Here is a 12319-nt window from a genome sequence, read left to right on the forward strand (position 1 = left end):
AATCATTCTCATGTATATAAAAAAAAAACTCTCACCCAGTAAACAGATCAACTGGGAACCAGTATGTAGACACACCATTAGCCCTTAATAGGTTTTTAATTTCACATTAATTTACTGTGTTTGATTTTTGTCCTTTTTGGATATTTGTGCTAATCTATCATTTTCCTTATTATTAATCTTTTTAATAAAGTTAATATTTCAGTATTCTTTGAAAAGTACAATTATGTGTATATACATACTATATTATTTATGTTCAGACTTTAGAATAATGTTCAAATTCCTGATTGGTTCCCTCAGGAATTACACCTCAATGTACTCATGTACTTCCTTTGAGTTCTGATGTTGATGTTGATCTCATAAATTGAGACATAAGGTCATGGTTAGGAATAGGGATACAGACAAGGTTTTGGGTTAGGTCTCTTACATGTGATTAACATCCAAGTTGAGAAGAAGTGAGCTAGATAATCAAAGTTTACTCCTTCTGTACTTATACCTTATTTCTATAGGAATCTTTCCAGATTTATGAAGGGGAGACTTGTACTCTGTGCAATTCAGGGCATTATACAGTTTCAGCATTCTCTCTTATGCCTTTTCTTCAACACCGCTTTCTGTTTACCAGATCATGCTGTCTGTCCTAACTGAGCCTGTGCATTGCCTGGATTCTGTCCAGCTTCCCAGAGAGATGCCGGTCAGGCAGCAGCCTCAAGGACACAGTCCCTGCATGCATGCTAGCTGACATCTTGAAAGACATTGCATTAGACTGCCAGCGTAAAAGCTGAAACACTTCTCCACAATGAAAAGCAATACATCCAACTAGTTGGCTTGAAATAGCTGAAACAGCATGTGATCATATTATACAATGCAGTGTTTTCCAGAAACCACCATTTGCTCTTTGTCTTTGTCTTTTAAATGGCTGGTGTTTAATTGCTGTGATTTCTTTTAACCAAAAGGAGGAAACTAATATATATGCGGAACTTTTCTATTACTTAATTAAATATTCTTTACACTGGATTTTATTTTCCTTAATACAGGCATTCACTATTGCTTGTCTCTCTCCCATCATCGGCAAATTGTACTAGCTGTCTGTTTGTTCCCTGGTGATGTTCCTCATAATGTCACCCTCATTCCTAAAGTCAGTATTGTATATGAATTTGAGTAGCTTTCTGGTGAAGGATTAATTCCTCATGGCTACCTTTTTTAAAAGCTTTTTGGTAATCCATGTATACAACATCATAAGCCTGACACATTGCAAGTCTTTGTACCTCCTTGAAGAAATGTATCTCTACGGGATCTGGACAGCCTATCAGCTACAAACCTGCCTACACTACCGGTCAAAAGTTTTAGAACAGCTCAATTTTCCCAGTTTTTATTGAAATTTACACAGTTTAATGTCTCAAAGTACTCTGAAATTAAAGCATAGAACAAATAAACAATTGGAGATAAGAGAAATCATGGAATCGTTTTAACAAAATCTAACCCCTTAAGCTGACAAAACCCTCTGGTACCCTTTAAAGGGCACCAAATCCATGTGCTTCTCTTTAATCCCATGTGTACTCTTCACTGTTGTATTGTCACCTGTTTATCCCATGAAAGCTGAGACTCTCAGCTTTCTAACAATGTGAAACTTTCCCTGATGGGGAAAAAAGTGTTTTTATACCCCTCCCACATTTATTCCCCCACCCCCCCCTGAAATGGGGGGGTGGGGGGATACTTGGTCTGAGTAGGAATACAAAATCTCAGAAAATATTGACAATTATGACATGTTTTGGTAGAAGAAACACCTGTAAAGATTTCTCTGTGTGATAGAACATCACATGATATACTGGATTAATTGTTTGATAGTTCTGAACAAAACAAGCCTATTTGCTAAGAATCTGTTCGAAACTGAGTGATCTGTGGCCGTCTGAATGAGATCCCCCCCCTCCCAGAGCAGACTTCACGTTTACACCTCAGGCTCTGAATGACGGCGGGCGACACGGAAACTGTAAATCAGATGTGTATGAGAATGAAACCTGCTGGTAGCCAAGAGAATGAGCTTTCAAATGATGTGCATTGTAGGAATACAGTGTAACTTCTATGCACAGGAGCTGCGTGTAACATCTGCCAAATAATACTTAAGAGGGTGTAGTGACATTACTCTGAAATGTGCATTATTTTTAACCTCTGGCAGTTCATCAGTTACCTTTGTACAATTTCAGGTTGGACTTGAACTGCTTAAATTTCAATAAAAAAATTAAAAATATGGGTGTTCTAACATTTGACCGGTAGTGTATGTATAAGGTTCCAACGTGTCTCTTTTGATTCTGTATAATTCTTGTATGTGACATGACTTCTCCTCTCTGAAAGCCTCTGGGGTAAATGTCGTTTGACCTGCTGACTTATTCAACTTCATTGCCTTTAGTCTGCTTAAATGGTAAGATCCCAGCATATCAAGGGTAAATAATTGTACTTGATTATTACCCAGGATGGGAGGCACAGTTGTGACAAGTGAGCACCAGGGGCAATAAAACTGTATAGTGAAAACTGCACAATGCAGCATTGAAATTTTGTACACTACAATTGGAACCCTGGGGCACACACCAACAGACAACAAATTCCCTCTTGAACACGGACCAGCTTCATGCAGCTGCAATATAAGCCAGCATGGACACACATTTTGGTCACATTTAGTAGCCCTCTGCTGTGGACTGTTACTGTCCCATTATAATGTTTTCCCCCATGTTCCCACTGGTACCAGTTTGAATTGGTTCACAGTGCTCCATTTACAGGGAGTCTAATTTACCTGGCAAGAGAGGCGAGGAATTCATCCCCAGCCCATGTTTCAGGGCCTTTTCTCACTCTTTCCCCACGTGAATAATTTTCACTCATTTCTTCTGACGCTGATTAATCAATATAAACCTCTGTGGGTTTACCTCAATTGCAAGTGAAAATAATCTTACTGTTCTTCTAAACCTCTACCAGAAAACAGTAATCTAGTAGTTGATCATTTTGTGCTGCAGTAACTTGCATATGTTTGTATATTCCTGGGGTGGTTGTATTTTTTAGTAGAAATTACTTGGGAAATCTTAATGTGTCTTTACTCTAAAGAGAGGCAGAGTACATTTGCCAAATTGTCATTTTTGAATGCCTACTATATTTTCACTGAAGACAAACTGTTGGAAACAAATTATATATACAGTTTAAAACTGATCACTTTACTTCTACTTTTAATGTGTAACAGTATAATTATTATGCCATTCAGACACTAGAGAGGGGATTTTTACTCATGATGTGCATACACTTTGTTTGAGAAAAAAATTGCAAATGGGCTGAGGGGAAAGAAGAAAAAAATTGCTTGCTGAGGGAAATGGAATTCGTTTTTCATGTATAACTAAGTACTTTTTAAATATTATGAAACGTCACACATTTAGAAAGCTATTATGTAGTGTCCCTTTTCATTTCCGTGAGGGAGCAATACTCGGGATTCACAGCATGAAAGCTTTGAAAATTGGTATTCTACTTTGCCAGGCTGTTGAAAAGGAATAGGGCTTAGAAGAAGGTTATGTAAATACCCTAATTTTTGGTGTATTTCTGTCAAGAACTGTAGATCACGGAAACTGTTTAATGACCCTACATGTCTGAAGAACCTGAAATAAGTTACCACACAGGAGATGATACTCACAATAAATATTCTAGGGAAGTGCTACACAGGTCTGTTTTTAACTTGGAGCAGAGGTTGGTAACAGGAAGCACTTATTTTCACTAAGGGCCATTTGAATCTGGGGCAAGCTACCCAGCCCTGTTGCTGAAACAGATTCCCTGAGATCTTTTAAGAAAGAAGATCTGCATCGGCCGAATTTTCTCTTTTTTTTACCTTTGTTATGTTCTGATTATTTCTACACAATGTTCAATGAAAGCTTGCCCAGTCTCTATCCCTGATTTGCAGGTCTCTATGAGCCATTAGTAAATTAGAGTTATTTAATTGTGTCCAACTGAGTTAATATTCACTGATGTATTTTAGCAGCTTCAATACACAGATTTTGCTGATTTAAGGTCTCTCCGGTGCCTAATAAACCACCTGATCACCAAAGGGGTGTAACAGAAATTGCTGGTTGTGTCTTTTCCCAGGTCTGATGATCTCAGGGTTTGCCCAGGTGGGGGCAGTCCTTGGCGAGCAGATGTTTGTGGAGCGAGCAAAGCGAGCTGCACAGTTCCTCAAAGAGCACATGTGGGACCCAGTTGACCGGAAGCTGCTCCGGGCCTGCTACAGAGGAGAGGAGATGGAGGTGGAGCAGATGTAAGTCAGATCTGGTACTTTGTCCTGCCTATCTATTTTGTGATGCACTTTCCCAAATTTAGGACTCTCTCAATTTTATATTGGTGTGTGAATAATAATTCTGGAAATAGGATCATTAATTGTTTTCTTTTTTTTCATGGATGTCCTGTTATATTTCAGAAGACTCCTTTGTGGGGTTTGTCTTTTATATCTGCAGGATGTACTGTAATAAAATTCACCAAAGTTTCAAAAGACTTCTCCTTATTCCACAACCTAAAATTATGCAAGTTTGTGCTAGTTTTAGCATCAGATGAAATTACGTTCTTTGAGAGCTGCCCATAATCTCACCGTTCCTGGCCATACCAATGATGTAATTAAAATGTGCCAGCTTCAAAACTGCAATTACATTTTATAGATAAGTGTTTTATTACGGTGCTCTCTTACCTTTGACTGTATAAGCTTTGAAATGTAGCAAAAGCAAATCTGAATATGACTAAGACGTGAGGCTCAAATGAGACTGCCACACACCGTTAGAAAGGCTCTGTTTCTGCTCATTAGGTAGTGCTGTCTTTCCATATTAATTTCTTCATATATCATCTTATTTGATTTTATTTAAGCATTAACGTGCACTACAGATAGATAATTTATGACACTGATAATGAAGTGATAGTGAAGTGTTTGTTCTTTGTTTTTCGGTTGATCCCTTTGATATTCTTTCCCCCAGCGGGCAAAATTAAACTTGAGTTCAAAGCATTCTTATTGTGGAAGACCAATAGGAGGTATCTGTATGCTTTTAAGTGTCTTTTAAATCATTTTTTTTTAAATGCATGCATGAATTCTTTATATTTTAGTTTATTTTTGTATTTTCTTGATTGTAACAGTTAAGATATTATTAGCTATGGTATTTCATTTGTGTTATGGCCACAGGGAATATCATTTAAGTGTCTGTTCATGTAGGTATTGAAAAACTTTATTTTAATGGTTCTGAATTTTTATTCTCTTTAGGCAGTTACTGTTGGGAACATTTCTAGTCTTCATAAAATGTCAATGTATCTCTGTTGTTGATAATTATCTGTTTCATTACCAATCATTTAATTCTGACTTGCCTCTAGGTGTACGATTTAATTCACTTAAACTAAAGCAGTTGTGCCCCTACACTTCCTGGACAGGGCTAAATAATGTTTAATTACGCACAGACAGAGTTAACTTTTTGTTTTATTTTGTATCCTCTGCTCCCTACTAATTAATCTTTTATCAGTGAATCAGTGAACTGCCACACAATCATTTTCAGTTGTTTGTGTCAACTTGATAGTTTTTGGAGCTGCAAATTTCAACTTGTTCCTAATTTAAGGCAGCTCCATTCAGTCAGTATTTGTACTGCTAGTAGAAAAGATTCAGAATTACAGGATTACTCTGAGGGAATAGGCCTTGACACCCATCTTATTTACTAAGAATGCATATGTTGGAAAGCCCATTGAGATGTACGCTAGGAGCTGTAACTGGAATAGCATTAGTGGAAAGGTTTCCCAAGGTGAAAGAGGTCAAACGGAGAGAAAAAACAAACAAAAAATTTCTAAACAGCATGTTAACAGGCTTGGAGCCTCCAGGTACATTTGTGATGTTTGACACATTGGGACAGACATGCTGTTTCATGTGATGTGACAGGGGTCTGCAGCAGATTGACAGTGACCCTGAGCTCTCCTGGCAGTGCTGACTTACTGAGTTCCTGGAAACGCGTGGTTTTGGTCACAATGCTTCGAAGGATTTAGACTAGAGGTTTTCACTACGCGATGACAGTCCACAAAGCACCATAGAAAGAAGAAAATACTTTAAGTTTAAGTCACTTTATTGTTATGATTTGATTTACCTATTTGTTCTCTTTAAAAAAAAAAAAATGGAGTCGCAAATTATAATTAGCTGTTCAAATACAAGAGGCATGTAGGCAGCTAAATAACATTCTTGGAAATGTGCAAGTCCACAGTGCAAACAGAAGATCTACAGTGTTTTGGGGAGGACTGATGCAGATAGCCCTGCAGAGCTCTCAGGCCCTGGTTCATCTGCACACTGTGTCGCTATGTGTGGCAAACCAAGGAAGCACGGGTAGACTCAAGCCCTATTTTTCCTGGCAGTGGTCAGACAATTGCTTGCCCCCTGTTGGGGAAACATGGTCACAGTCAGCTTTCCCAGATTCAAGTGCTGCCTGGACCCCAGAGCTCAACTTGTATTGACAACAGTACTTTTTAGTAGTTGAGTTATTGGGAATCTTTATATTATTTAGTATGAAGTAATTTACCATTCACACCTTGTAGGAAGCAGCAAAATCATGCATTTAATTTATATCGTAACCTAATGTGTTTTCAAACTGAGATTTTGAGAAGGGTGTGTGAATCAATGAGAGGGAGGAGGTGAACAACAGTGTGTTTACTAGGGTGTTTGTCCTTTCTTATATATGGAGACATTATAGGTCCTGGTATAACCAGTAATGCTAGAAAACATTCTGATGGCACAAAGGTGAAATGAGCATAGACAACAGTCTTGCACCAAGTATCTAAACAGGTTCAGGCAAAATACATTGTTAGTTATATTGCACATTTGCGAGCCACAGTGTTAATGATGACTGTGATTGTGTAGCTAACTGTATTTAGTACATACATTTTGTATAGTTTCTATATCATGTTTCTGTTTAGTTTATTTTGTTTGAATTACTGATTGAGTTGAATGTCTTACTGTTATGTATTGGACAGTAATAGTTAATTAAATGTTGTTTGTAATGAATGCTAACATTTTTGTTTGTAGTGTTTCTGGTGGGCCTGCTGATTTCCACTTACTGAGTCAGAATGATTGACTTCAGCATCCATCTTCTATTAATGAAGACACATTGTTGAATTAATGCCCTGTAAGCACTGAACTCTGAAGTAATGAAGAGATGTTTAAAGAAGTCAAACTGATTGCCTTTTACAGTGTACTTCAGAGAGGCTGTGATGAATTTGTACATTGCCCTGTTAGGGCTCACATGGAATACTCTATGCTGAAGCTGCAGAGAAGGTCGGGAGAAGGGCAACAAGGATAATTTCAGTGCTGAAAGCATGCCAGATTTGAAGGACTACAGGGCTTTAGTCTTATCAGACCACCGGTGAGTGGAGAACAAAGTTGAACATCTCAGTTCAACTTTATAAGCTCCAGGACATCGACAGAAATTTAGGAAAATGACACTGGCTTGGACTATCTGTAATGAATGTATATTTAGATCCTTCAAGAAACAGCTGGATCCTGTGTTAGGATTACGTAGGATACTAATGTGCAGTGATTGACCAGAGGACTTGGGATACTTAAAGAAATGTCTTGTCGTATAATCTGACCTTTTTCATCTCCCCCGTCCTGACTTTTATCATTATTAATGGTTTCTTAAAATACATGTGAAGCAAGACCGAAGTGTTTTCTGTTGAGTGACCTGTAGATGACACCAAAATGTTTGCAGTAGTCTGTGTAACTCTCTATTTGCTGAAGATTTTCAATTCATTTAAACTGAATTTCAGACCCCATTTACTGTTTATAAAACAAATTGACAGATATGCTCTTGATTTGTTTTATGTTTGCCACCCAGTCTTGCTTTTTCAAGTTTGAATCATTCCGTGGAAACAGAATGTTTCCAGATTGCAAGTGATTCATTTTATAGCAAAGTCTGTTTTTTCCTGCTTTATTCATATCTGTAGGCTTTGGTCTGTATAACATGTTTGATACTTCTAAGGCATCGGATAAAGTGTACATTTTATCATTGCTCATCTTGACTTACAAAAAAGTTTTCTGGGGTTTTGGTTATCACTGAAAATGGCCTACAGCAGACTGCATATTCTATGAATATGTATGTGTGTATTGTGTGTATATATGTAGGTATATATATACAGTTTTCACACCATACCAAAGCTTTCACATTTTGACAAATTAAAATAATGTAAATCCATTTTTTAAATGAGCTTTTTTTGTATTATTCTAAACTCTAAAGGTCAAACTTAACACTGCTATATGTTAGGTTGAATGTCACCAAAACCTGCAAAGAAAATTATATAAATGGAAATTGCTTAAGTATTCAGCCCCTTAAGCCAGTACTTGATTGAAGTACCATTGGCAGCAGTTGACTGCTGTGAGTCTTTTTGCATAGGTTTCTAGTAGCTTTGCACAGTGGGATGGTATACATTTTGCCTAGTATTCATGCAAAATTGTTTTGGGGGATCATTGATGAACTGCAATCTTCAAGTCTCACCATATATTTTCTATTGAAATTATATTAGGACTTTGACTAGGCCACTCCAGGACATTGACTTCCATCATTTTAAACCAGTCTATTGTGGCTTTGGCCTTGTACTTCACTTTATTGTCCTTCTGAAATGTGATTTTCTTGACCCAGTATTGGTTTTTGGCTGACTGAAGCGTGTTTTCTTCTAGGATTGGCTTTGGTGTACTTTGTTCTGTGCATTTTCCTCTCAATCCTGACAAGTCCCTGCTGATGAGAAGCATCCCCAAAACAGTATGCTGCCACCACCATGCTTGACAGTTGAGATGGTGTTGACTGGAGTGATGTGCTGTGTTGGGCTTGTGCCAGATGCAGTGCTTTGAATTTGTCTCATCTGGTTGCAAAACCTTCTGCCACATGACTGCAGTATCATTTACATGCTTTGTTGCAATCCCCATATGACATACAAGGTACAATGTATTTTTCAGTAATGTCTGCTTTCTTATTGTTGTTGAAAGTATACACATCCTTAAACTCATTGAATATAGTTTTAGAGTGTGTTGATCACAACTGTAATTGAACTGTGTTAGAACAAGAGAGAGTGTTAAAGTTGTACTACCATTCCACTAACTTCATGTCAACCGGGCTGGGAGTGAGCAGCTATATGACTGAAAGGAAAAAGATTGGCTTATTTTTCAGCCATGAAATCAAGCATTCACAAAATTTGATTTAATTAGCAAAACCCAGTAAGGCATGTGATCACTGTTTACACACTTCACAGTGTCTCCTCATGCTGCAAATGATCTAAAAAGCCACATGGCAACGAATTCCACTCTTCTATGTGGGCACATCTGAGCTCCTCGAGGGTTTATGGAAGTTGTTGATGACTGGAAGCTCATCCCTTCGGAGCATCCCATTCAAGCTGTAGGGCTGGTCTTCGAGAGCCATGTTGTCTTTTGGTTATAGTTATGTCCAAACTATTAACTACTTAATTGATTACGTTTGTGGGCTTAATTAGTCAAAATGACCGTTTGTTCAAGTCAGTGTTTCCTACACCGCTATTCTGGAGCTACACCGCCACTGCAAAACAATTTTATATTTAGCGAGCGTATAAAGAAGTATTTTGAAATTACATCTGTAACTGACCGACCAAAATGTTTTTCTTTTTCAATTTTTATTAATTTAATTTTCATGCAGTAATAGTTTAGCAATGTGAGCTGCAACAAAAATGCCTGAACATTAGCGTCTTTATGACAATGTTTTCTGGTCATAACAGTGAAATACAAAATCTATCTATCTAATTTATACAATCTACTTAACTAAACGATTTACTTTTCCACGTTTCGAAAGCACTCTCAACACAGACTGCTGGTCTATGTTCAGAAACATACCTGTACGTTTGAGTTCCAGCGAATAATAAATAAATAGCAATAATGGAGGTTGTGGTTTACGAACAGGCAGTAAATGTAAGTGCTCAAAAAACTATTTGCTTCTTGAATTGTTGTTATTGGACAATATGGGCATGGTAACGGTAGCTCACTTGTTTTCTTTAAAAGTTTGATATTCTCTCAGTTAAGAAGCTTCCATATTAATGCAAAGCTTCCTTCAATATCAGGATTTCCCATAGTGCAGCCCGGGGGCCAAATGTGGCCCTTGAGGATGTTTGGTGCGGCCCCCCAAAGCCAACCTTCAACCCCCCCCTTTTCTGAACCTTTACTATATTTTTACACTTTCTGAAACATTTCTGTTACAAATTGCACATGTAATTTGGAGGAAAATAATAAAACAACAATTGAAGTTAATAAATGTTCCCTAACAGAAATGTATAGCAAATAAAAAGGTATGATGAAGGACATATTTAGTTTTCATTGGTGGTTCATTTTCTACTGTGGCCCCCATCCCATGCAACCTCCGGAAATTGGACCTCCATCACCAAACATTGGGAACCCCTGTTTTAGATTTTTGTGATGCTTGCCAGACAGCTGCTTTGTAAAGTTCTCAGTAGTAATAGTTTGAATGTATGTCAAAGTGATAAGCCCCCATTGACCCAGAAGTCCCGTCTCCCTGGTGCCCATATAATGGAAGTCCCTCCTTACCCCCAGATTGCCCTTTGAACCGGAACCACCTACTTCCCACCCTCCTCCGTTTGCCCTTTGGCCCTCCCCAGTCAGCCATGTTGATTGTCAGGGTCTTTGGCTATCTTGGTAGGGAACACAGCCATCATGGGAACAGACCCCCCACCCAAGCATGTTAATGTTTGGCCATCTTGTCAGAGAATTATTATACAAAGAAACACACATATTTATCTTACGCTATATGTATCAACAGACGCTAAAGTCAAGTACACTACTTTTCTTAGAGAAACAGTAAAATGTATAGAATTATATACAGTACTGTGCAAAAGTTTTAGGCAGGTGAGAAAAAATGCTGTAAAATAAGAATGCTTTCAAAAATAGACATGTTAATAGATTATATTTATCAATTAACAGAATGCAAAGTGAGTGAACAGAAGAAAAATCTACATCAAATACATATTTGGTGTGACCACCCTTTGCCTTCAAAGCAGCATCAATTCTTCTAGGTACACTTGCACACAGTTTTTGAAGGAACACAACAGGTAGGTTGGCCCAAACATCTTGGAGAACTAACCACAGTTCTTCTGTGGATTTAGGCAGCCTCAGTTGCTTCTCTCTCTTCATGTAATCCCAGACAGACTCGATGATGTTGAGATCAGGGCTCTGTGGGGGCCATACCATCACTTCCAGGACTCATTGTTCTTCTTTACACTGAAGATAGTTCTTAATGACTGTCGCTGTATGTTTGGGGTCGTTGTCATGCTGCAGAATACATTTGGGGCCAATCAGATGCCTCCCTGATGGTATTGCATGATGGATAAGTATCTGCCTGTACTTCTCAACATTGAGGAGACCATTAATTCTGACCAAATCCCCAACTCCATTTGCAGAAATGCAGCCCCAAACTTGAAAGGAACCTCCACCATGCTTCAGTGTTGCCTGCAGACAAATTTTGACTCATCAGTGCAGAGCACCTGCTGCCATATTTCTGCACCCCAGTTCCTGTGTTTTCATGCGTAGTTGAGTCACTTGGCCTTGTTGCCACATTGGAGGTTATAGCTTTTTGTCCGCAAGTCTTCCATGAAGGTCACTTCTGACCAGACTTCTCCAGACAGTAGATGGGTGTATCAGGGTCCCACTGTTTTCTGCCAATTCTGAGCTGATGGCACTGCTGGACATCTTCCGATTGCGAAAGGAATGTGATGCGATGTGTCTTTTATCTGCTGCAGTAAGTTTCCTTGGCCGACCACTGTGTCTGCGGTCCTCAACGTTGCCCATTTCTTTGTGCTTCTTCAAAAGAGCTTGGACAGCACGTCTGGAAACCTCTGTCTGCCTTGAAATTTCTGCCTCAGAGAGACCTTGCTGATGCAGTATAACTACCTTGTGTCTTGTTGCTGTGCTCAGTCTCGCCATGGTGTATGACTTCAGCAGCCTCACCTTGTTAGCTGAGTTTGGCTGTTCCTCACCCAGTTTTATTCCTGCTACACGGCTGTTTCTGTTTCAGTTAATGATTGTGTTTCAACCTACATATTGAATTGATGATCGTTAGCACCTGTTTGGTATAATTGTTTAATCATACACCTGACTATATGCCTATAAAATCCCTGACTTTGTGCAAGTGTACCTAGAAGAATTGATGCTGTTTTGAAGGCAAAGGGTGGTCACACCGATGCAATTGTGCATGGTTTTCTTCACCAGCATCTTCACCTTGAACAGCTCCCCAATGAACCTGATGTTGCCTAGTGAGCGCCGCTGGGC

General features: G+C 38.6%; 1 protein-coding gene across 2 annotated transcripts in view; it reads left to right on the forward strand.

Annotated features, from left to right (window-relative positions):
- Nucleotides 1-12319, forward strand: part of spata20 (spermatogenesis associated 20) — a 115465-nt gene that overhangs the window by 40120 nt on the left and 63026 nt on the right. For both annotated transcript variants that reach the window (XM_066704857.1, XM_066704858.1), the window contains exon 12: nucleotides 4108-4276. In XM_066704857.1, coding sequence (XP_066560954.1) covers nucleotides 4108-4276 — 169 coding nt within the window. The remainder of the gene's footprint in view (nucleotides 1-4107; nucleotides 4277-12319) is intronic.

This window comes from Amia ocellicauda, chromosome 5, assembly GCF_036373705.1.
Source record: "Amia ocellicauda isolate fAmiCal2 chromosome 5, fAmiCal2.hap1, whole genome shotgun sequence".
NCBI classification, from domain to species: Eukaryota; Metazoa; Chordata; class Actinopteri; order Amiiformes; family Amiidae; genus Amia; species Amia ocellicauda.